This window comes from Neomonachus schauinslandi, chromosome 2, assembly GCF_002201575.2.
Source record: "Neomonachus schauinslandi chromosome 2, ASM220157v2, whole genome shotgun sequence".
Lineage (NCBI taxonomy): Eukaryota > Metazoa > Chordata > Mammalia > Carnivora > Phocidae > Neomonachus > Neomonachus schauinslandi.
The window spans coordinates 83,694,871-83,717,703 of NC_058404.1; the positions used below are offsets into that span (position 1 = coordinate 83,694,871).

General features: G+C 37.7%; 1 protein-coding gene across 5 annotated transcripts in view; it reads left to right on the forward strand.

Moving 5' to 3' along the window:
• INPP4B (inositol polyphosphate-4-phosphatase type II B) overlaps positions 1-22,833 on the forward strand; it is a 368,840-nt gene that overhangs the window by 146,707 nt on the left and 199,300 nt on the right. For all 5 annotated transcript variants that reach the window (XM_044912611.1, XM_021679326.1, XM_044912613.1 and 2 more), the window contains exons 7-8: positions 12,298-12,409; positions 17,727-17,799. In XM_044912611.1, the coding sequence (XP_044768546.1) occupies positions 12,298-12,409; positions 17,727-17,799 (185 nt within the window). The remainder of the gene's footprint in view (positions 1-12,297; positions 12,410-17,726; positions 17,800-22,833) is intronic.

The window sequence follows — 22,833 nt, forward strand, 5'->3', positions numbered from 1 at the left end:
TCCTCTTGTGATTGAGTTCTAGTTTCAAAGCATTGTGGTCTGAAAATATGCAGGGAATGATCCCAGTCTTTTGGTACTGGTTGAGACCTGATTTATGACCTAGGATATGATCTATTCTGGAGAATGTTCCATGGGCACTAGAGAAGAATGTGTATTCTGTTGCTTTGGGATGGAATGTTCTGAATAGATCTGTGAAGTCCATTTGGTCCAGTGCATCATTTAAAGCGTTTATTTCCTTGTTGATCTTTTGCTTAGATGATCTGTCCATTTCAGTGAGGGGGATGTTAACGTCCCCACTATTGTATTGTTGTCAATGTGTTTCTTTGCCTTTGTTATTAATTGGCTTATATAATTGGCTGCTCCCATATTAGGGGCATAGATATTTACAATTGTTAGATCTACTTGTTGGATAGACCCTTTAAGTAGGATATAGTGCCCTTCCTCATCTCTTATTACAGTCTTTGGTTTACAATCTAATTTGTCTGATATAAGGATTGCCACCCCAGCTTTCTTTTGGTGTCCATTAGCATGGTAAATGGTTTTCCACCCCCTCACTTTCAATCTGGGGCTGTCTTTGGGTCGAAAATGAGTCTCTTGCAGACAGCATATCAATGGGTCTTGTTTTTTTATCCAATCTGATACCCCGTGTCTTCTGATTGGGACATTTAGCCCATTTACATTCAGGGTAACTATTCAAAGATATGAATTTAGTGCCACTGTATTGCCTGTAAGTTTACTGTTACTGTATATTGTCTGTGTTCCTTTCTGGTCTATGTTACTTTTAGACTCCCTCTTTGCTTAGAGGACCCCTTTCAATATTTCTTGTAGGGTTGGTTTCATGTTTGCAAGTTCTTTTAGTTTTTGTTTGTCCTGGAAGCTTTTTATCTCTCCTTCTATCTGCATGCATATTTTTCTCGTTTAGTGCTCTGAATATATCCTGCCAGTCCTTTCTGGCCTGCCAGGTCTCTGTGGATAGGTCTCTTGTCAATCTAATGTTTCTACCATTGTAGGTTACTGATCTCTTGTCGTGAGCTGCTTTCAGGATTGTCTCTTTGTCTCTGAGACTTACAAGTTTTAGTATTAGATGTCAAGGTGTTGACCTATTTTTATTGATGGGGGGGGGTCTTTGTGCCTCCTGGATTTTGATGCCTGTTTCCTTCCCCAAATTAGGGAAGTTCTCTGCTATAATTTGCTCCAATATACCATCTGCCCCCCACTTCTTCTTCTGGGATCCCAATTATTCTAATATTGTTTCGTCTTATGGTATCACTTATCTCTCGAATTCTGTCCTCGTGATCCAGTAGTTGTTTTTCTCTCTTTTTCTCAGCTTCTTGATTTTCCATCACTTGGTCTTCTATATCACTAATTCTTTTTTCTGCCTTTTTTATCCTAGCAGTTAGAGCCTCCATTTTTTATTGCACCTCATTAATAGCCTTTTTGATTTCGACTTGGTTAGATTTTAGTTCTTTTATTTATCCAGAAAGGGTTTCTCTAGTATCTTCCATGCTTTTTTCAAGCCCAGCTAGTATCTTTAAAATCATCATTCTGAACTCTAGTTCCAACATCTTACTAATGTCTATATTGATTAGGTCCCTGGCAATTGGTACTGCCTCTTTTTCTTTTTTTTGAGGTGAGTTTTTCTGTCTTGTCATGTTGTCCAGAGGAGAATAGATGACTGAGAGAACAAAATGCTAAGAGGGTAATAACGACCCCAGAAAAATATACACTAAACGAATCAGAAGAGACCTTCCAGAAAGTGGTCACTTTTCTGTTCAGAGAGTTGCTGCTCTTCTTTCTTTGATCTCCTGTTGAGTTTGTAGGTGTTCAGAATGGTTTGATACCTATCAGCTGAATTCCTGGGACCAGACGAAATTTAGGTCTCCTACTCCTCCACCATTTTGCTCCTCCCCAAAATTGACTCTTTATTGTCGTAGATGTGTAGATTCTTGTAAACACCATCACAATCAGGAAACAGAACTGTTCTCTTACCACAGAGAAACTCCCTCCTTCTGCCCCTTTAATTCATGCTTCCACTCACACCAACCCCTGCAACCACAATCTATGTTCTCTATTACCATAGCTTTTTCTTTTCCAGAAGGATATATAAATTGAGTCATAGGGTATATATCCTTTTGAGACTGGCCTTGTTCACTCTGTCTAATGCCTTGAAATTCATCCAAGTCGTGTATATCTGCAGTTTTTTTTTTTTTTTTAAATTCCTGAGTAGTATTCCATAGTATGGCTGTATCACAGTTTGTTTAACCATTCACATTAAAGTATATTTTCTTTGTTTCTAATTTGGGCTGACTATGAATGGACCTGATAAAATACCCATCTGTAGGCTTTTTCTTTGACCCTAAATTTTCATTTCTTTATGGTAAATACTTATGATTGGAATTTCTGGGCCATGTGGTGTGTGTTGAGTTGTATAAAAACCCAATGTGCTGTTTTTCCCACCAGCAGTGTATGAAAGTTTCAGTGGTTCTGCATCCTCATCAGCCATTCTATGGTATATAGCGGCATCCCATAAAGCTTTTAATTTTCACTTCCCTAGTGACCAATGATGTTAAAAAATTTTCCATGGCTTATGTGCTGTCTTTGCCCATTTATTAATTAGGTGGTTCATTTCTTTGCTGTTGGGTTTTGAGGATTCTTTATGAGTTTTAGAAGCAAATTCTTTGTCAGATACATAATTTGCAAATAGTTTCTTCTAGTCAATAGCTTGTCTTTTCATTCACATAACGTTATATTTCACAGAGCAACAGTTATCAATTTTGATGAAGTATTGGTTTTTCTTTTTGGATCATTCTTTTGGTGTCATATTTAAGAACACTTTTTTTTTTTTAAGATTTTATTTATTTGACAGAGAGAGAGAGAGAGCACAAGTTGGTAGAGAGGCAGGCAGAGAGGCAGGCAGAGGGAGAGGGAGAAGCAGGCTTCCTGCGGAGCAAGGAGCCCGACGTGGAACTCAATCCCAGGACACCAGGATCATGACCTGAGCCGAAGGCAGTGCTTAACCAACTGAGCCACGCAGGCGCCACTTTAAGAACACTTTTGAGTAGGCCCAGTTTATGAAGATTTTTCTTCTTACCTTCTTTTTAAAGTTTTATATTTTTTATGTTTCACATTTAGATCTGTGACTCATTTTAGCTTTTGTTTCAGTTGTGAAGTCTAAGCAAAGTGTCATTTTTTTTTTTCCCCAAATGGATGTCTAATTGTTTTAATACCATTTGTTGAATGGGCTGCTTACTCTTTTTCCATTGAATTGACTATAACTTTGTCAAAATATAATTGGTCATGTTGCCTCTGTCTTGCTTCATTTGTCACTATATCTGCCCTTTCATCAACACCACACAGTTTTGATTACTGTAGATTTACAGTAAGTCTTAAAATCAGTAAATGCAAATGCTCCATTTTTGTTCTTTCTTAAAATTATGCTGGCTATTCTATTTCTTTACCCTTATTTATAACATTTTGAATTAGCTTATCAATATCTACAAAAAGTCTTGCTGGGATTTTGATTAGTATAGCATTAAATCTATAGATCAATGTGGGGAGAACTGACATCCCTATAAAGTTGAGGCTTCCAACACATGAATACCGCATGTCTTGCCATCTATTTAGACCTTCCTTGATTTCTTCCATCAGCATTTGTAGTTTTCAGCATATGGATTTTATACATTTTTGCACTTAAGCACTTTGTTTGGATCTACCGTAAATGATACACTTTTTGAAAATTTCAGTTTCCAGTTGTTCATTGCTAGATATTTGTGAGTTGAAATTGTGTCTGTGAAACCTAGTATGATAGTTTCAATATCACTCATATTTTCAAAGCTTTTGTTGTATCGGTAAGACCTGTCCTTCATCTTTGTCACTCAGGTAACAGTCTGGGACTTAGGCGGGAGGGTGGTCTAGTCCATAAATTATTTCTCAAAATCTCGGATATACTATTTAGATTCATGCATGCACAGTTTGAGGTGAAGCCAGGTGTTGATGAACAACATTAAGTCCCTTTCCTGAGCCCCTTCCTCTTCACACCCTCCTTGGCACGGTCCTGTTTCCTGTGGCTTTCCTTTTAGATGCTCCAGCCAGAAAGCTGGGGTTTTATTTTCTTCTTTCTGCTATGCAGCTGCACTCTCTTCTGGGGCCAAGAAGCAGAAGAACAGCAAGAGGTAAAAGGGATTCACCCTACACTCTTGGGGTCTCAATTCCAATCGGAGAGGAGATGTTCCCTCCATCATTTTAGACTCCTGCAATTCCTCCTTGCTGCCACCACTGGATTATTTGGGGGCTGGGACATGAGAGAGTGGAAAAAAGAAAAATTATTTCCCAATTCTTCCGGGTGTCGGGAAACCCCTTTTCTGTTCTTTGTGCCAGATTTTGAGGGCTTCTCCTGAAGCTCTCTTTGTTTCTACCATTGAGCACCTCTAGGCTTGGGGCTCTATTGAGTCCAGAGCAGGAACGACAGTTGGGGAAACGGGTAAACTCACTGCTGGTTCAGTAGTATCTAAAATTCTGATCTACCCCAATATGCCTGGTGCTATTTACTTTGAGTCTTCAAATAGCTACTCTGTGCATCTGTCCAGGTTTTATAGCTGCGTTCAGTGGATATAGGAGAGGAGAATTGTGCTTACTCGCTCTACCTGCAACATCTTATGTACCAATAGGCAGATTGTGGCATCCTATTAATTTTAATGTAATTTTGATTGCCTACGAATCCTGAAAAATGCATTTACAAGGTGCCAATCTTGTTTTCTCACCTCACTTACAGGATATGTCTTAAATTTAAAGAGAGAGTTTATACTTCATATTTACAATGAATCAACAAGTTTCTAAATATAACTTATTATATATATATTTTTAATAGAGACATGAGGAGGGAAAGATGTGCTTTTTTTTTAAAGATTTTATTTATTTATTTGAGAGAGAGAGAGCAGAGGAGAGAGAGCACAAGCAGGGGCAGAGGGAGAGGGACAAGCAGACTCTGCGCTGAGCAAGGAGCCCAACATGGGACTCAATCCCAGGACCCTGGGATCACGACCAGAGCCAAAGGCAGATGCTTAACTGACCGAGTCACCCAGGCACCCCTGAAAAGATGCGCTTTAACAACTTAACTTGTATTGGGATAATTACTTATATTTGGATAGTACTATTTTTAGCAATAAAGAAGACCCTACTAACCAATTAGTCTGAAAACTGATAGTCAATGTATTTGTGATGTGCTCGTGAAGCTTTGTGGCCCAGATTGTATAGCTGTAGTAGTCATTACCATACGTTAAAGCATTCTTGTACTTACACTTAAGATCTTTTGTTTTTAGTCACATCAATCTTGTGAGATAAGTAAGATGATTTTAGTTTGTTCATATTTTATAGCTGGGACATCTGTATAGATGCTGCATTGCCTGCTCACAGTCCCATAGCTCTTTACTGTAGAGGAACCAAGGCCTTTATTACTCAAAGTTCACTGCACTCTTCACTAAGCCATACTCCGTTATTTAATGGTATGTAAATTGGCATGGATCAGTTCGAACCAAAAATATTGAGCTGCCCAAAACCCTTGACAAGTCCTGATAGAAGGCCTTGAAAGACAGGCTATATTTCAGTCTCTCTGAGTAGGCATTAGACAACATCTAAGAACTTTTAACAGAGCAAAGAAAATAATACAGTGGCAGGTGCGCTTCAAGAAGAAAACCTGACACGGATGGAATGGAAGAGAAGGTTCCTGGAAGGTGGAAGTAGGTTCTTCAAGTGTAATAAGAGGTGACAGAATTGCTTGGGGTATTGCCATCATGAAGGGACATGTGCAAGAGACATTGTAAGAGGACTAGTCAGTAGGGTTAGTGATGCATCGGAAGGTAGGGGCAAGGCACAGGTGGAGATGGAATGTTCTTTCGTTGTGGTTTTTGGAAAATGATATGCTCTTGATGTGAGTGAGTTGGAGTTGGAGGGAGAGTTAAGTTTCAAGCTTATAGAATATAAAATATCAGGACAAAAGGAATTTGGAGCTCTAGATCATGAAATGAGGACAGACTAAGGAGTATAGAATTATGATAGATCCTCATAGAAGGGATAGTTGAATCCTAATAATGGATGGAGTTTCTGAAGGAGAGCTCATAATGAGCATAGAGGAGAAAACCAGGGACTAAAACTCAGAGTGTGTATGCTATAATGTGAAGAACTACTGCAAGTTTTATTTGAGTATGAGTTTGAAAGTATTATATGGCTTCTGACATTTATGAATTTCAGCCAGAATAGAGGTGTGCTTAGTTATACATACTTAATGGAACTCTCACTTCTTTGAGCCCTAAGTAAATCTAGCATTGCCAGGTAAATGTATTCACCAGAAAGATCGTCAGGGTGTACTCACTCACTCACTAACTCCATTTGTTTACTTATGGCCTTTGTTTATTTTCCTGTCTGGGTGAGATTTATATTTCCCAGGTACGTGTCTAGACAGTTTAAATGCAAGGCATGTCTCACAGCTGAAGATTCTGTGCATAACACCAGGACTACTTTATATTCACAAAAACTGACAGTGGTAATGATGGTTTCTCCCTGGATGTTTACAGAGTCATTTGTTGGTTCACATATCTTTGGCATTTCCAAAACAGAGGAGTTATATACAGGCATCTTGCTGTTTAACATTTCCAGAGGTTTTTGTTTTTGTTTTTCTTTAGCTCTGGTAAGGATGGTATAGTAGGTGGTGAGGAAAGAGTGTCATTTGTTAGAAGACTGTTTTACACCTCCTTTCGTTCAGTCCTCTAAAAATGTTGGTATGTTTCAGCATGTGAGATTGAATATTTCATTAGAAGCTATTCGGGAAGTTATTTTAAAGGCAGATTTTGAAGAACCTTGATCACTAATCTACTCTAAATGCTGAAAATCTGAGTGAGAAGGGAGTACAGGTTTGTGTTGCTGCAAATTTCCTCTTCTTTGTCTTCCATCTTGTTGGCATGGTTAAATATTTAAGTGTACAATAGCCCCCCCTCCTTATTCGCAGGGGATACATTCCAAGACCCCTAATGGAAAATGTGGATAGTGTCAAATTCTATATAGACTATGTTTTTTTTTTTTTCCTATTCATACCTACCTGTGAAAAAGTTTAATTTATGAGTTAGGCACAGGAAAAGGTTAACAATATAGAACAATTATAACAACGTATCATAATAGAAGCTGTGTGAATATGGTCTCTCTGTCTCTCTCAAAATAGCTTACTGTACTCACCCTTCTTCTTGAGATGATGAGAAATGATAAATGCCTGTGTGATGAGATGAAGGGAGGTGAATGACAGGTGTTGTGACATAGCATTAGGCTACTGTTGATTTTCCAGTGATATGTCAGAAGGAGGATCATCTGTCAACCACGGGTAACTGAGACCTCAGAAAGTGAAACCATGGATAAGGGGGACTACTGTATTTGCCGAGTTTAACTAGGAACTTTGGTGTTCGATAGAGTATCGAAATACTCTATCGGCCATGAACTGTTCATCTTTTACTTCTCATACAGCTTTCTGCATGCAACTGTGCTAATGACATGTCAAGTGGCTGAAATGGCACAATTTTTTGTTCTTGTTCATATAGATTGAGATCATTATTTATTACTGCAGCCTGTTCTTGTTGCCATGTAAATTGCTAGGAAAGTGTGTAAAATCACTTTTTTGTCTGGGTTCAGTCAAATTTGTATCTTTGTAAAAACACCAAAACGCTGTGCCATAATGGTAGTCAAATCTGTATGTATGCATTGGCTGTTATAAGAAAAACCAGCCCTTTAATTTGACTCTAAGTGTTCAGTTACTTCCCCGGTTTGGCATGCAGTTGGCTTGTTTGGTTTGTTTGCATGGAAGGTAGGATGAGTAGAGGAGGAATCATATGATGGAATCACAGGAGTGACTAGAGCACTGCGCTTGAGTGCTAGTATTATAGAAGACCTGTTAGAGACCAATTTTTCATTGTCTAGCAGAGGAAACTGAAATCCAGAGATCTAAAGTGATATATCGTTGGTCACATAGCTAGTGAGTGGCTGAACTGGTAGTACTTGGATTTCTTGATTCCTAGCCCAGATGTCTCTTCCATATATCTTCCATGAAGATACGATTTCCACTAGATAAAATTCGGGAGAATTTTGGTGATGAATTGGTTAAGCTATTATTACTAGCCCCTCCCACAAACCTGATGGGTGATGAATTGAAAGCATAATTAAGCATTTAAGAATGAATTTTCTTCTGGGCGCCTGGGTGGCTCAGATGGTTAAGCGTCTGCCTTCGGCTCAGGTCATGATCCCAGGGTCCTGGGATCGAGTCCCGCATCGGGCTCCCTGCTCCTTGGGAGCCTGCTTCTCCCTCTGCCTCTCTCTCTCTCTCTCTGTCTCTCATGAATAAATAAATAAAATCTTTAAAAAAAAAAAAAAAAAAAAGAATGAATTTTCTTCTAAATTTGTGGGAAATCACCTTTGAAACCGCCTTTGAAAACATGAAGTAGATACTTCAATCATGGTTCCCCTGACTGAAGAGAAGTGTTGAATATCCATACTTGGTGTGTGTTAAATTGTTGCAGGATAAATAGAAAACAGCTTCCACATCTTATATTCCAGTTCGTTGACAGGATGAACCATGCTTCTGGGTGTCTTGAATTCAGCTCTTTAGTTTGTAACTTGGATTCCCCATTCTGTCTCCCACAAATCTCAGATGAAGAGACATGCTTTAGAGTAGTCAGAACTGCCTATCCAAAATGGTTTTGGAAAAAAAAAAAAAGATTTTAGAATCATTCTAGCATCACTAGATTAAGCAAGCTCCTTGCTTTGATTCCACTCTGGGACTAAGTGGAAGCCTATAGAAGATAAAATGAAGTAGGAAACTGCGAAGGCGTCAAAATTATTTAAAAAGTAGCCAGATAATTGGGTTTTTTTTTAAGATTTTACTTATTTGAGAGAGAGAGAGAGAGAGAGAGCACAAGCAGGGTGAAGGGCAAGTGAGAGAAGCAGACTCCCTGCTGAGCAGGGAGCCCAATGTAGGACTGGATCCCAGGACTCCAGGATCATGACCTGAGCCGAAGGCAGAGATGCTTAACCGACTGAGCCACCCGGGCACCCCAGATAATTGTTTTAACAGAAATAGATAGAGCTGTAGTTTAGAAGGTCACCTCCATAGTACATTACTTATTCAGTCACTTTCACACTTTGAAAGATTCAGCCGCATTGTAATTAGTTATAAACCTGTGTTGTTTGCACTAGTAGGGATGTAAGCTTCATAATATCTGTTATTACTAAGTCTCTGTATCTTTAATGAGCACTCAGTCATTGTTGAAATGAAGTTTGAGATCCTATAATGTTTTACTATCGTCTTAGATGCCTAGCCTAGTAAAAGTTCTGGAGAGAATAAAATTAAATATCATATATAAATATCATATAATACATTATAAAATTAAAGACCATATATAAATATCATATAATACATTATAAAATTAAAGACCATATATAAATATCATATAATACATTATAAAATTAAACACTATATATAAATATCATATAATACATTATAAAATTAAACACCATATATAAATATATAATACGTTATAAAATTAAACATCATATAATACGTTATAAAATTAAACACCATATATAAATATCACATAATACGTTATAAAATTAAACACCATATATAAATATCATATAATACATTATAAAATTAAACATCATATATAAATATATATTATAAAATTAAACATCATATATAAATATCACATAATACATTATAAAACTAAACATATATATCACATAATACATTATAAAATTAAACATCATATATAAATATCATATAATACATTATAAAATTAAACACCATATATAAATATATAATACATTATAAAATTAAACACCATATATAAATATCATATAATACATTATAAAATTAAACACCATGTATAAATACCATTCATGACATAGAGATTCTATTGTTGCTGCGACTGGTACCACTGCCCTACTACTAGGACGAAGAGGAGGGGTGGAAGCAAGACGCACTCGTCTTGTTTAAGGCATTGTGCTGAGCACTTCACAGCAATCATGCCACAATTTAATCCTTACAATAAAATGATCATCTCCATTTTACAAACGAAGTTTCACGTGGGTTAAGTTCTTTGCCCAGGGTCATGCAGTTAGCAAGTAGCCCAAACTCTTGAGTGCACACTTGTGACCACTATGGCACATACTGGTTTATAACCCAGGCCCAGGAGACTGTGAAAAGCCTACCCTCTGTTTCCAATCATTATGGCATAGTTTGGTTTAGTTTGGTGAAAAAATTTAGAAAGTTGTACATAGGTTTGCATTCCTAGAAATGAATCTAGCTCAGTTTGTTCAAGCAAAAAGTTTTAAGCAACTCCTACGAAAAGGAAAAGGTATCTGTAACCTGCAAACCTCTAAAAAAGCTATGAGTAGTGCCAACGAGAGCGCTTATTAAAGTCTTTATTAGGTACTGAATAATTGTACAGAGTTAAGTCACACCATGATTTATGACAAGTTATGTCATTTTCCAGTGGGAGAATGGTATAATGAATAAACTACCCCAGAATTGGAGCTAATGCAGTTTTTCACAAAATTATTGTCCTCTTTATACACATCTTCTTTGTGATGAGTAAAGTTTCTACATTAATTGCAAATAATTAAGTCAATATGATGATTTCCACTGTTTTGAAAGCCACCAAAAAGCATTTTATTTCATATTTTAAGAAATCTTCATTTTAAGAAATCAGTTTTTTCTATGTACACAATTTTTATTTTATTACGTTATGACATTAGGTATGCATATGTCACCAGAATTTTCGAATTTCAATCTCCTTAAAAGCACAATTCAAAGGGTGTGTTTTAATTTATATTTTTATATTTTGAGAAAAACTTGCCATGATCTAGTAACATAATTTGGTTTCCTTTTCACCTAACGTATTCATTATTTTAATTAGTATTTTGGTAAACTCTATTTTCCTTATCCTCTTTCCTGACATCTTTAATGATAAAAGTGACATTTAGAAGGAATTGGTTGAAAGACATCATTTGTATCCCAATTAAAATAAACAAATTTCTGAAAAAGACATGACAGAAGGAAAGGAAGCATCGTGTTTCTAATATTTGTCAATTAGGTTAAGAAAGAAGTTATGGCAAAATGTCATGCCTATGGAGTGGCTTGCTGCGTATCTTCAAAAATGAGATTCGAGGGGAAAATATCATTGTGTCACACTGTTCCCATGTTATGATGGCACCACTTATTCTGTATATTTTCTTGCCCAGGAAAAGAAATTAGAGAATGTGAAAGGAGGGTGGTTATTCATTTTATTTTTCTCTTTCATTATTGTTCACCAGAAAATTCATTATGTTGAAGATGATGAAAATCTTAATAATCATCATTAAATGGAGTTTTTCAATGACCAACAGACGTGAAGAAGATAGAAACCTGAATTTCTGGTTTTGCCATTTGGTTACCTTAGATGACGCTTTCCATCTTTTTGAGTCTCCGATTCTTTATCTGATGAAGTGTTTACTAAATTATCTCTATGGTTAATTTCTGCTCTGCATGTACCTTAACTTTATGTTTGCTGGGAGAGAACCTCCATTACCTAGTCTCTTAGAAAAATAGGAAAAAGGCACAGAATCAGATTTTGTGGCCAGTGGCCCAGTCAGAGAAGAGTATAGGAATGTTTATATTCTTTTCTATTTTATTCAACTGTAGTTTTGGGGTTTTTTATTTAAGATTTTATTTGAGAGAGAGAGAGGATAAACAGAGGCAGCGGGAGAGGGAGAAACAGGCTCCTCAGTGAGCAGGGAGACAAATGCAGGGCTCGATCCCAGGACACTGGGATCATGACCTGAGCCGAAGGCAGACGCTTAACCAACTGAGCCACCCAGGTGCCCCCAGCTGTGGTTTCCATGACAGACGTGCGCAACATTCCATGCAGTTGGTAGAGAGAAGCCATGGATTATGCTGTTGTGGGGATGTGGTATTGCCAAACAGGACACCGATGCATGATATTTGTGTCCACTTCTGAGAGCCTGGAAGAGGTTTCACCATCATGAGGTAGCTTTTGACAGTCCGTGCACTTACCTCATAAATTGGTGGTTAACAATTTTTTTTTAATTAACCACAACAGCACAACAAATATTAACATGTTTTAATGTTTTTAAAGTAGTCTGTTTAATTAAAACTAATGAAGGTGAAGAGTAATATTTGTGGTTTTCAGAAACAAACATGTTTTGAGCATACTTTAAGGAGAGAGAAGATTCTTACCTTTCCATTTCATTTATTTTTGGTTGCAGAACTTCAGATGGTGGCAAAGCTGTTGGCACCATAGAAGTCAGCGTCGTGAAGATGGGGGAGATTGAGGATGGGGAAGCCGACCACATCACCGCAGATGTGCAGGGACAAAAGGTAGGGTCTCAGTCAGCTCAATGCACAAATTTTAAATTAGAAACGATCAGTTTTGCCAGTTGCCTGAATCAACACCTCTGTGCACTATGAAATATTATTCATAAGCCAAATGAGAAATGAGCTCTGGAATTGGAAGTGCCATAAGCATGTTTGGTCCGCTGAACCAGAGGGTCTATTTGCACGGAACTCTGCAAAGCCATGCGCCATTCAACAACGCCTTCTTCTTCGCCCCGGGGCTCCCCGTGTTGACACTCTCCTCTCAGCTGGAACAAAAGTACTGATCACTGCTGCATTCCGCCCTAATTAACCCTACGTGAGACGCAAAGAAGATTCACGGAGGGCTACTGCCAAAAGTAACCACTTCTCTACTCTCAAAACCCTCTTTAGAAAGAAATGCATTTGAATTTAGATTTGTTTGTGAAGGAGCACAGATTTAATAATGCTGGGCCTTATAAACCTGCAGAGAGAGAAGTAGGAAATAGCGCAAAGTGGAGGAACAGCTTTGGAGGAGGGGCATCGCCAGCTGGAGGGGAAGCAGCTTCCCTGAACTGAGCATAAAGGTCCCAATGCATTATCAGTATGTGTCCAGGATTTTTTACTTTCTTTTCTCTAAGAAAGAGAAACTTGATGTAAGTATTAAACTAAATTCCCGTCTTAGGAATGCAGTCGCCTACTTTATTGAGGCACAGGGGATGGACTTAAAAACTGCATCTTTTCAAGAAAGATTTTGTGTATACACTATAATTCCTACCTTTTCATAAATGAGCATTTTCTAAGGATAAGGCCTTTAGTGACTTAGTTTCTGGCTTAGTGGCCCTTATCTAGGAGCATATTGAATTTGGGGTGCTGAGAAAAACATCTACATGAGAAATGCTGTTTATCTAACACAACAAATTAATTTTTGTCTAAAAAAAAAAATTAACGTTACAAAAGAAATAAAGAAATCTAAGACTGCCTTTCAAAAGAATATTGTTCTTGCTCCCAGAATAAGCTAGGGTCTTATCTGCGGGGCCAAGCCTTGTTCCTCTGCTCTCCCTCAGAACATAGCGAGGATCATGAAAATATTCCAGGGAGGCTCCAAGTTTGAATCTGGTTGCCTGATCATGTAAGGACTGTCAAGAATTTGCAGATCTTCTCAAGATTTGTGTATTCAAAACACTAGTGTGCCTCTTAGGATGTGTGCATCCGAGACCCCCAATTATGGGGCCCCTTTCATCAATCCCCCTTTCCTTTGGAGTTCTGTATAAGGTGCGTATTAGTCACCACCACATGGATGCTTGCCTCAAGATTAAGGAGGGAAGATTTGGAGGCCAGGTGGGGAACTGAGAACAGAAATAGACAATTGTGCCTAGACCTGTAGCAGTATGCCAGGAGACGAGTAGCAGAAACACTTCCCATTTCAACGGAGGCCTATTTTGACTGCTCCCAATCTATCACTAGCCCCCTCTCCAATTCCCTCAAAGCTTTGCCCACCGCCTGACTCCTTTACTCTGTTGCTATTATATAGTGCGAAATGAATCATACTCTTTTTCGTAAGCAGAGAACTTGATACGAGCCTAACCTAACTAGTATTTTGATGCCTTGCTACCCTTCTCAGGTCATTTTGCCCCCATATATTGAAGTGGTGTTTTAATCAGACATTCTTAGGCCATGGTCAGGGAAAAGGTAGAGTCCTAGGGGAGCTAAGGAGCATCTTAAAGCAGACACTATTTGTCCCTTTATTTTTCCCAAATACAAAATTGAAAATAATATAACTGATTTGACTTATAAGATATTTGCAGGAATATAATATTCATCATTCGTCAAACAATACTGCCTTCTATGTTCTAGGCATTCTACTAGGTTCTGGGTATTCAGCAATGAACCACATAAGACACAGATGCTGCCTTCTAGGGAGGTAAACAATAACAAAATAAACAAGTAATATTATTGATCAGATGGTACTATATGCTATCGAAAAAAATAAGGGTACAAGGACTACTAGGGAGTGTGGGCTGTGGCCCTTTTATACTGGGTGATCAAGGATAGATTCACTGGTAATAGGATATCTGAGCTGAAACATGCAGGAAAATAGGGGAGCAAGATGTGGGTATATGAGAGGAACAAGAATTCTAGGTAGAGTGAACAGCAGGGGCAAAGGTCCTGAGGTGGCAGGGTGCCTGTAAAATGACTGGAACTGGGGGTTGGAGAGGAAAGTGGTAGGAGTTGAGGATAAGGTCCACAGGCAGGGAAGACAGATTGTATACTCCCTTAGAGATCATTAGACTCTGAGCTAGATGCAAAGACAGTGGAGGATTTTTGAGTGTAGGTGCAAAGTGATCTGATTCATGTTTTAAGAGGACCGTTCTGGGGTGTTAGGTTGAGTATGGCCTAAAAGAAGCAAGGACGAAGAATGGAGCCTGTTTATTGCAAAGACTCAAGGCAGAGATGAAGATGAATTGATGAGTTGAATCAGAGAAAGTGAAATGTGGCCAGACTCCAAACTTTAACAACCATGATCTAAGGAATAAACTAACAAATGTAAAAGTGCTTAGCCAAGAAGTATCGGTCTTTGTCCTTTATGATCCTTGTCTTTACAGTTTGGTTAATTTTCTAGCCCAATGCATGGCAAATTGGTATGTTAGTTGATACTCAACATCATTAAGCTCCAAGAAATTTATGTATCTTATGTTTCTTCTTCTTGGTCACACCATCAGATGACACTTTTTAAAGCACTCATCAAAATCAATAGGCTTACAGTGCTATTGGAACAAAAAGCATGTGGTGTTTGTTATTCCTGCTCAGAATCACAAATACGAAGTTGTTACACTGAGAGCACACACAGTATAAGGGCGTAACCCTGAAAATATCCATCATAATGACAGCAATAAACAGTATACATAGCTGGAGGCTCCTTAAGCCTGTGCTTAAGGATTCCAAATCATTTTAATCTTTGCATTCTATGTAGCATCTAGCACAGCGTAAAAATGATTCTAGGGTCAACTGTAAAAAAATTAAACAGAAGAGGCTGAGGAAATAAGAACTATGGTTCTTGGCTTCAAAACTCTCAATTTAAATAGTAAGACAGTACACTTGGGAAACAATTGGGAAACAATTGAAGAAAATAATTAGTCCAAATATAAAAATATTTATTAATTTAATAAATATTTTTGGATATTTTCTGTTTATGTTCTGTGGATTTAAATCTTGACAGCATTGTGAATAGTAAAGCTTTAAAATACAATAAAGTTGCAAAATAAGAATGTTACTAGGTTAAAATTATTCTGAATATCTGCCTTCCAGTGTAGATGGAAGATACAAATGTATGAAAATTCTATTTCTGATCCATTTGGTAAAATAATACAGGCCTTCTATTAGGAAACAGAGTTGACTTTGATTATGAAGAGGCAGGGCTCCCTCCATGTAGAGAAGCAGTTTCTCAAGATAATAGCCTGATCCCTATGAATTACGGACTTCCTTACTAAAAGGGTTTAATCTAAACCATTTCTATAAATTATATTATAGGTGATAATCCTGTTTTAGAGAGGAGGATGGCTCAAAGCTATGTAACTATTATATTACATTATTATGTGGAAGGATATCAGGGACAAATCATGAAAGGATTTGAACACCAGTCTGAGAATATTGGATTTGATTGGACAGCAAATAACGGTTACACATTTTAGAGCAGAGCACTGGTAAGATATTAAGTTTATGAAAGATTATTTTAACAGCCATAGATGAACTAAAAAGTGTAGAGGAAATATTGGGAGTAAGAGAAAGAATTTTAAGTATGTCCAAGCATCACTGCACCTTGCTCTAGTGATTTGGGAAGTCCATTTTCCAAATAGCTGTGGAGTAAAAGAAACAATCACCTCTTGAGTTTTGATTTGGTCAGGAAAATGATTTAGAGAACATCAGATTATAAGAGCTGTTTACAGTTATTCATTCTTTCAGTAAAGTAGAACCTCAATAGAAACACTAAAGAAATTATGAGCACATTTTTCCCTATGAAGAAATTTCCTGAGTAATGTGATGAATGTTTATGATGGGGAATAAGTAGTGGACTATACGAATACAGAAGCAACATTTAAATCAATGTTTTAAATTATCGGTCTTTCTTCTCAAAATGTTTGACAGACATATGTCCATCATTAACAGTGACCTCAGTGGCCTAATTCTCCAAGGGGGCTAGTGCCTGGAGGAGGAAGAGTGGAGGGAACAGAGTTCGGAAATAGCCCAAACAATCTTGATACATTCTCCTGGGGAGGGTAATCTGAGCCCTTGGAGTCTCTTGAGTAAAGCCATGCATGCTACAGAAGATTGGCTGCTTCCCTCAGAACTCCTCACCAAAATAGTTTCTGGGTTTTCCTTTGTTCTGTTTTTATTTGCATTTGTTTATGTCTGATATAGTTGCTTTAAAAATTCACTCTCCTTTCCTCAAACTACCACACACACCTTTTGTGGCTAGTGAAAGAAGAAAACTCATTTGAAAAAATAAATGCCAGTCATGTTGGTGCCTGTGTGAAAATAGGTCTCTTGTCAGCTTTCTGGGACCAGAAGAGCTGCTTCCTCTATTAATTACAGTTTCAAAGAAAGTTAAGGAGAGTCCATCACTTAGTGCTACATGGTCTGGGATATTGTTGCCTATTCCTGCTTCACTCACTAGAAACATGGCAATGTGCTCTTCCGTGTTTCTGTCCAGAACAGTGTTGGTTCTGTAAAAGCTCATGAACTTAATCATAGATTATACATTCATGACCTCTGGACCAGCTTATTTACAAGTTATTTGTAATTTATAAATCAGATCAATTTGTTTATGAAGTGTCCTCACACTTTATGAGCAAGTGTTTGCATTGTTTTGCCAGACAAAAATCTCCTTTTGTCTTCTGTAATTTGATGGTACAACATATTTTATCTTTTATTTAAAACTTTTACGTGAAATCCAGAAAGTAATTTGTTTATTGATCCCAAACTATCTGAGGTGACAAATATAAAACCATCCAGCTTGTCAATGTGATTTGCTGTACTAGAAGATTTCTAGCATGTTGGAAACAATTTTCTTCCACTTTTTGCCTTCTTTCCTAAGTAGTTTTTAACTAGAACCAAGACTTAATCTATAATTATGCAGTACAATCATGTTAATTATGCAATACGATCATATATATGTAAGTAATCAAAAGTTAAACAAGCTTCATAAAATTAAAGCTGAAAGTTTTACAAAAATCTCGTTCAACTTTTTGAAACCATGTGCATAGCCTCAGGTTTTGGAAACAAAATGGAAGAATTCCATTTCTTAATTTCATTATTTTCACTTTTTCCTTTTATTCTTCCCTAGTGTGCACTGGTATGTGAATGTACAGCCCCAGAAAGTGTGAATGGAAAAGATAACTTACCTTTTTTGAAGGCAGGTATGTATCTCAGTTTTGGAAACTTACATTAGTTTCATACAGACCTAACGTTTTAATTTTCTGTGAGCTCAGTATTGAACCTGGGCAGCATCCTCACAGAATCATTTATGAACACAATAAAATAAGTATCAGTAGAGTATGAGTAGACATTGTTGACAAGTTCTTGTCTCATGGAGCCGAAGAATCTCTAGGACACAAAACGGTGAAGTTTAAGCGACGGTGAAAATAGAAAGGGAAGAAAATAGCTCTCCTGCGTGAGAGAGGTCCTGAATGGGTTACCACTAAAAGCTTTCACGGTCGGTCTTTTATAGGAAACTGACGAGTGAACTTGGTAAGTATCATGTCAATATCATGGTTGATTTGAGAATATCATTTCTATATTTAGAATGAACATGTTGCACCTGTAACTATCATGAGAACAAACAAGCTGTTCTTGTAAATATCATGAGCGCAAACAAAATGTTCTTGTAAATATCATGTCTGTTTCTCCACATCTGGGGTTTCTGTGAGCCTGGTTACATCGCCCCCTGAGTGACCCTAGTCCCCTACCTAGCCTTGCCTGTCCCTTACTCAACATTGACAATCTCATAAGAAAGATATAAAAATACTTTGGCTATTTGGCAAAACAAATTCCTTTTACCTTTGGATTTGGTATTATTTGAAACCAAAACAAGACACATTAGAAGACAGTAAGCTTTAGAAATATGAAGCTCTTATTTAGTTTGACATTTATTTATTTATTTGAGAGAGAGAGAGAGAGAGAGAGAGCATGATCTGGGGGGAGGGGCAGAGGAAGAGGGAGAAGCAGACTCCCTGCCAGGCTCCATCCCAGGACCCTGAGCCACCCAGGTGCCCCTAATTTGACTTTCTAATTATAGAATTCAAAACAAAGTTGTTAAAACAGATACAGGGATTCAGTAGGAAAAATTCATACAGGCATTTGTATGTTCCTGGGTGTGTATGTATAGAATATGTTGCTTACAGTAATATATTTAAATTTCAACAAGGCACTAAACCATCTATTAAATAACTTTGTGAATAAAATTGAAACCTATAGTACAATTAAAAAATGTAATATGTGTATGTAAATTATGGATCTACTTTTTTAATGATAATGTAAATTATGTTACCATTGATACTAAGAGTAAACAATGACTATTACAGTGACAAGCAGTAGGCTAAATGCCTCATATGTCTTGGCTTGCCTTCTGACCTGTGCTGTGAAAAAGGCACTGTCATTATCCTCATTTTACAGATGAGGAAATTGGTCAAGGTCACCTACCTGGCAAGTGTCAGGTCCAGAATTTAAATCCAGTTGTGATCCCAAGGCCTTTTTCTCTTAATTACTAGGCCATGCTATTACTAAAAAGCCATTAATTAAAGTAGGTGTAACAGCAGAACAAGCCTTGGTATTTTTCTAGCCCTGCCATGTCATATGTTTAAACAATGGCATAGATAGCATAATAATCAGCTTAGTGAGTGATACTGAATTTCAAAGGCTTACTAATACATAACTGCGGGATGCCTGGGTGGCTCAGTCGTTGAGCATCTGCCTTCGGCTCAGGTCATGATCCCAGGGTCCTGGGATTGAGTCCCATATCAGGCTCCCTGCTCGGCAGGAAGCCTGCTTCTCCTTCTCCCACTCCCCCTGCTTGTGTTCCTGCTCTCGCTATCTCTCTCTCTCTGTCAAATAAATAAATAAGATCTTTAATATATATATATATTTATATATATATAAAATATTAGCAGTTTTTCATTGCCAGAAACCTCTAGTAATAAGGAATGGAGAAAGGAAAGGCAACCCTTTGACTATGATTATACAGACAGAGAACCCAAATAAAATGTAATAACAACAAAAAAGCACAAATTATACTTACATAGAATGAGGGATTATACCAAAGAGGAGCAGCTACTTAGCCTATGAGCAAATGACATTTTTTTTAATTTCATTTAGGATGCAATATTGAAAGCGATGTACAATGAATAGTGATGAGTCTACCCAGACAGCCATGTATTCTAAAAGTACTCAATAAGTTTTCAGGCTGGTTAAAATAGCTAATACATCCTCAAATGGTCCTCCTCACATTTAGTTTTCCACCTGAAAATTGACCAAACCTTTAATCCTTTATTTTAAGGTATCCAGATAATCTATTTAATTTACTAAATGTCAATTTTGAGAAATAAAATTGAGTGTGGGACATATTAAATTCATGTTAAATACAGTTTGAATGAATCAGGTTATCACCACAATCATCTACACTATAATTATAAGATAACTTTTTAATAATTCACTCATGCAAACCTTGTAACTTTTTATGCACAAAGAAATGCCATTTTAAAAAACTGATTAATGTAAATTTCAAAGAGAAAGAGAAAAACGGCTTTCTAAGTAAGAAAATATATTACCTAAGGAAGAAAAGACGGAAGGAGCACTGTGAAAAATAAATCTGCACCTCCTATCTGTGCCATAAAATCTGTAAGGCATGAGTCTTAGGAGTGTACTAACTCTTCCAGATTACTAGGATACCATTCCCGATGCATAAATACTAATATGACAAAGACAACTGACATGGGACTGATGGAGGCAGCTGCATTCTGCAATTTAAATATACTTAGTGGAGTGATTGCTAACAGCCTTTCTCCTTTTATGGAGATGACAGTTTGAGTGGTGATACCCCACTTAGTTCTGACGATATTTCTCAATGTCTTTAGTCCACGCCACCCAGAGGAGCGCTCAGAGCCTAGGATGTTTGCCACAGATACTTTCTTTGAGCCTCTTACATTAGGGAAAGATTAGAGTAAATGTGAGTCAAATGTTACAAAAGCTAGATTTTATTTTTTTTTTAAGATTTTATTTATTTATTTGACAGAGAGAGAGAGTGACAACACAAACACAAGCAGGGGGAACGGGAGAGGGAGAAGCAGGCTTCCCACCGAGTAGGGAGCCCGATGTGGGACTCGATCCCAGGACCCTGGGATCATGACCCGAGCCAAAGGCAGACGCCCAACCACTGAGCCACCCAGGCGCCCCACAAAAGCTGGATTTTTAAAAAATGTGTTTAAAATACAACTAAGTACTCTCTGTGAAATGTTTCTGCTCAAAATACAAAAGTGCAGAGGGGCGCCTGGGTGGCTCAGTCGTTAAGCGTCTGCCTTCAGCTCAGGTCATGATCCCAGGGTGCTGGGATCGAGCCCCGCATCAGGCTCCCTGCTCAGCGGGGAACCTGCTTCTCCCTCTCCCACTCCCCCTGCTTGTGTTCCCTCTCTCACTGTGTCTCTCTCTGTCAAATAAATAAATGAAAGTTAAAAAAAAAAATACAAAAGTGCATTGTGCAGGATTTAGTACATATGAGTTTGGCCTGTGCATACCTTTGTCTTTTGTTCTATTTACTTTTCTATCTAAACTCAGCAACTTTGGAATTAATCTATTATAGTCCCATGTGGTTTTTTGTGTTTCTTTTTTTAATCTGTAGGCAAAGGGAGCTACTGACATTCTTTTCAAGTCTTTGTATTAATGTGTTATATGGAACTTCCCAGCCTCAAGTGAGTTATGAAGTACTTATTGAGTGAGTGGAAGAGAATACCATATCTCATAGCAGCTCTTCACTATTCTATTTATATCTCTAGAGGCTTGATTTATTATTCAGGAAATTCACTTATCTATTATAAGACTAACAAGAAAAAAAGCTCTTTCCCCTAAGTTCTCACCTTTTTTATGCCCTGCTTGCCTTGCAAGTTGAACGTATATCTTGGGAGTCTGGGGAGTAGAAGGCAGAAGGAGAGAAAGGACGAGTGGGGGGGCAGAATTTGCAATTCCTTAAGAAAGATATGTAAGTGCCTTAGCTATATGGGGAGACACATTCCTTTCAGCTGATGCATTTACATTCTCTGAAACTAGACACACTAGAGGACACAGTAAGTATTAGAAATGTGAAGTTCTTATTTGGTTTGACTCTCTAACTATGTTAAGTCGTAGCATAAAGTTGTTAAAACAGTAGATTTACTTCTCTCATTATTTGCTTATTCATTTGAGCAAAATGGTAGTAAGAACGCTTAAAATTACTTGGTGGTGGTGGGGTGGGGAGCAGAGAAGTACAGTCAGGCCTCTCCTCTCACATGCCCTGCTAAGTCACATCAGCTGAGGAACTTAGCTGCCCCAGAACAATAACAAACGGGTTCTTGTGGTATTAATGTAAGAGCACCGGACGGGCTGTCAGAAGAACTGGTGTCAAAGCCTAGATTTGCCAACCAGCAGCGTGACCCTAATACATGGGTCAGCCTCCTTGGACATCAATTCTTTTAAAATGACCACAGAAACCTGCACAGCCTTTGACTTCCTTTTCTGGCTCTCACATGTTTGAAGTCGATAGAGCATAATTTAGCTTATCCTGTTTTTCTGCTTTTTAGAAATATTTCATAAAATTTTTCATTTTAATCCCTTTCACATGGAGTCACATATTAATTTTTTGTCATTGTTGCAGATGTCTTTCTCAGAAGTTATTTCTATTTAATAAGCCTGACCAGAAAGATACCTTTTCAAAATTCTGTGAAGAAGATAATTCTCTCTAGAGTCCCAGTTCTCCCAGGATTCCTTGTAAAAGTATAAGGCTACAGAGTACTTCAGCCCATGGACCCTTCTGGCACTATGCCAAATCTGGGGAGCTAATGGGCCCTGTCACAACGTTTCCTCCTTTCTTCACATTTTGAGTGAGTTTTCCCCTGTCAGCAAGCATTAGATCTGATACAGCATCTTCCTTGGCTGAATTCCATACTGCTTGAGTCGTGAAATTATCCTTTATATTCTTTGAAGAGCACGTTCATGCTGTGTATTACCGTGCATGCCGTCCTCCATATTCACAGAGGGTATATCTGACAGCTGAGATTTCTGTGACCGTGTAAGTTGGAATCTAAATAAAAGTGAGGGGACTTCCCTGCTGTCCGTCCTAGATCCATGCAGTCCCTTTCCTGTTTGGAGAATTTATTGGTGTTTTGCATTTCTTGCTTCACAGATGAATCACACTTTTTCTCAAAATA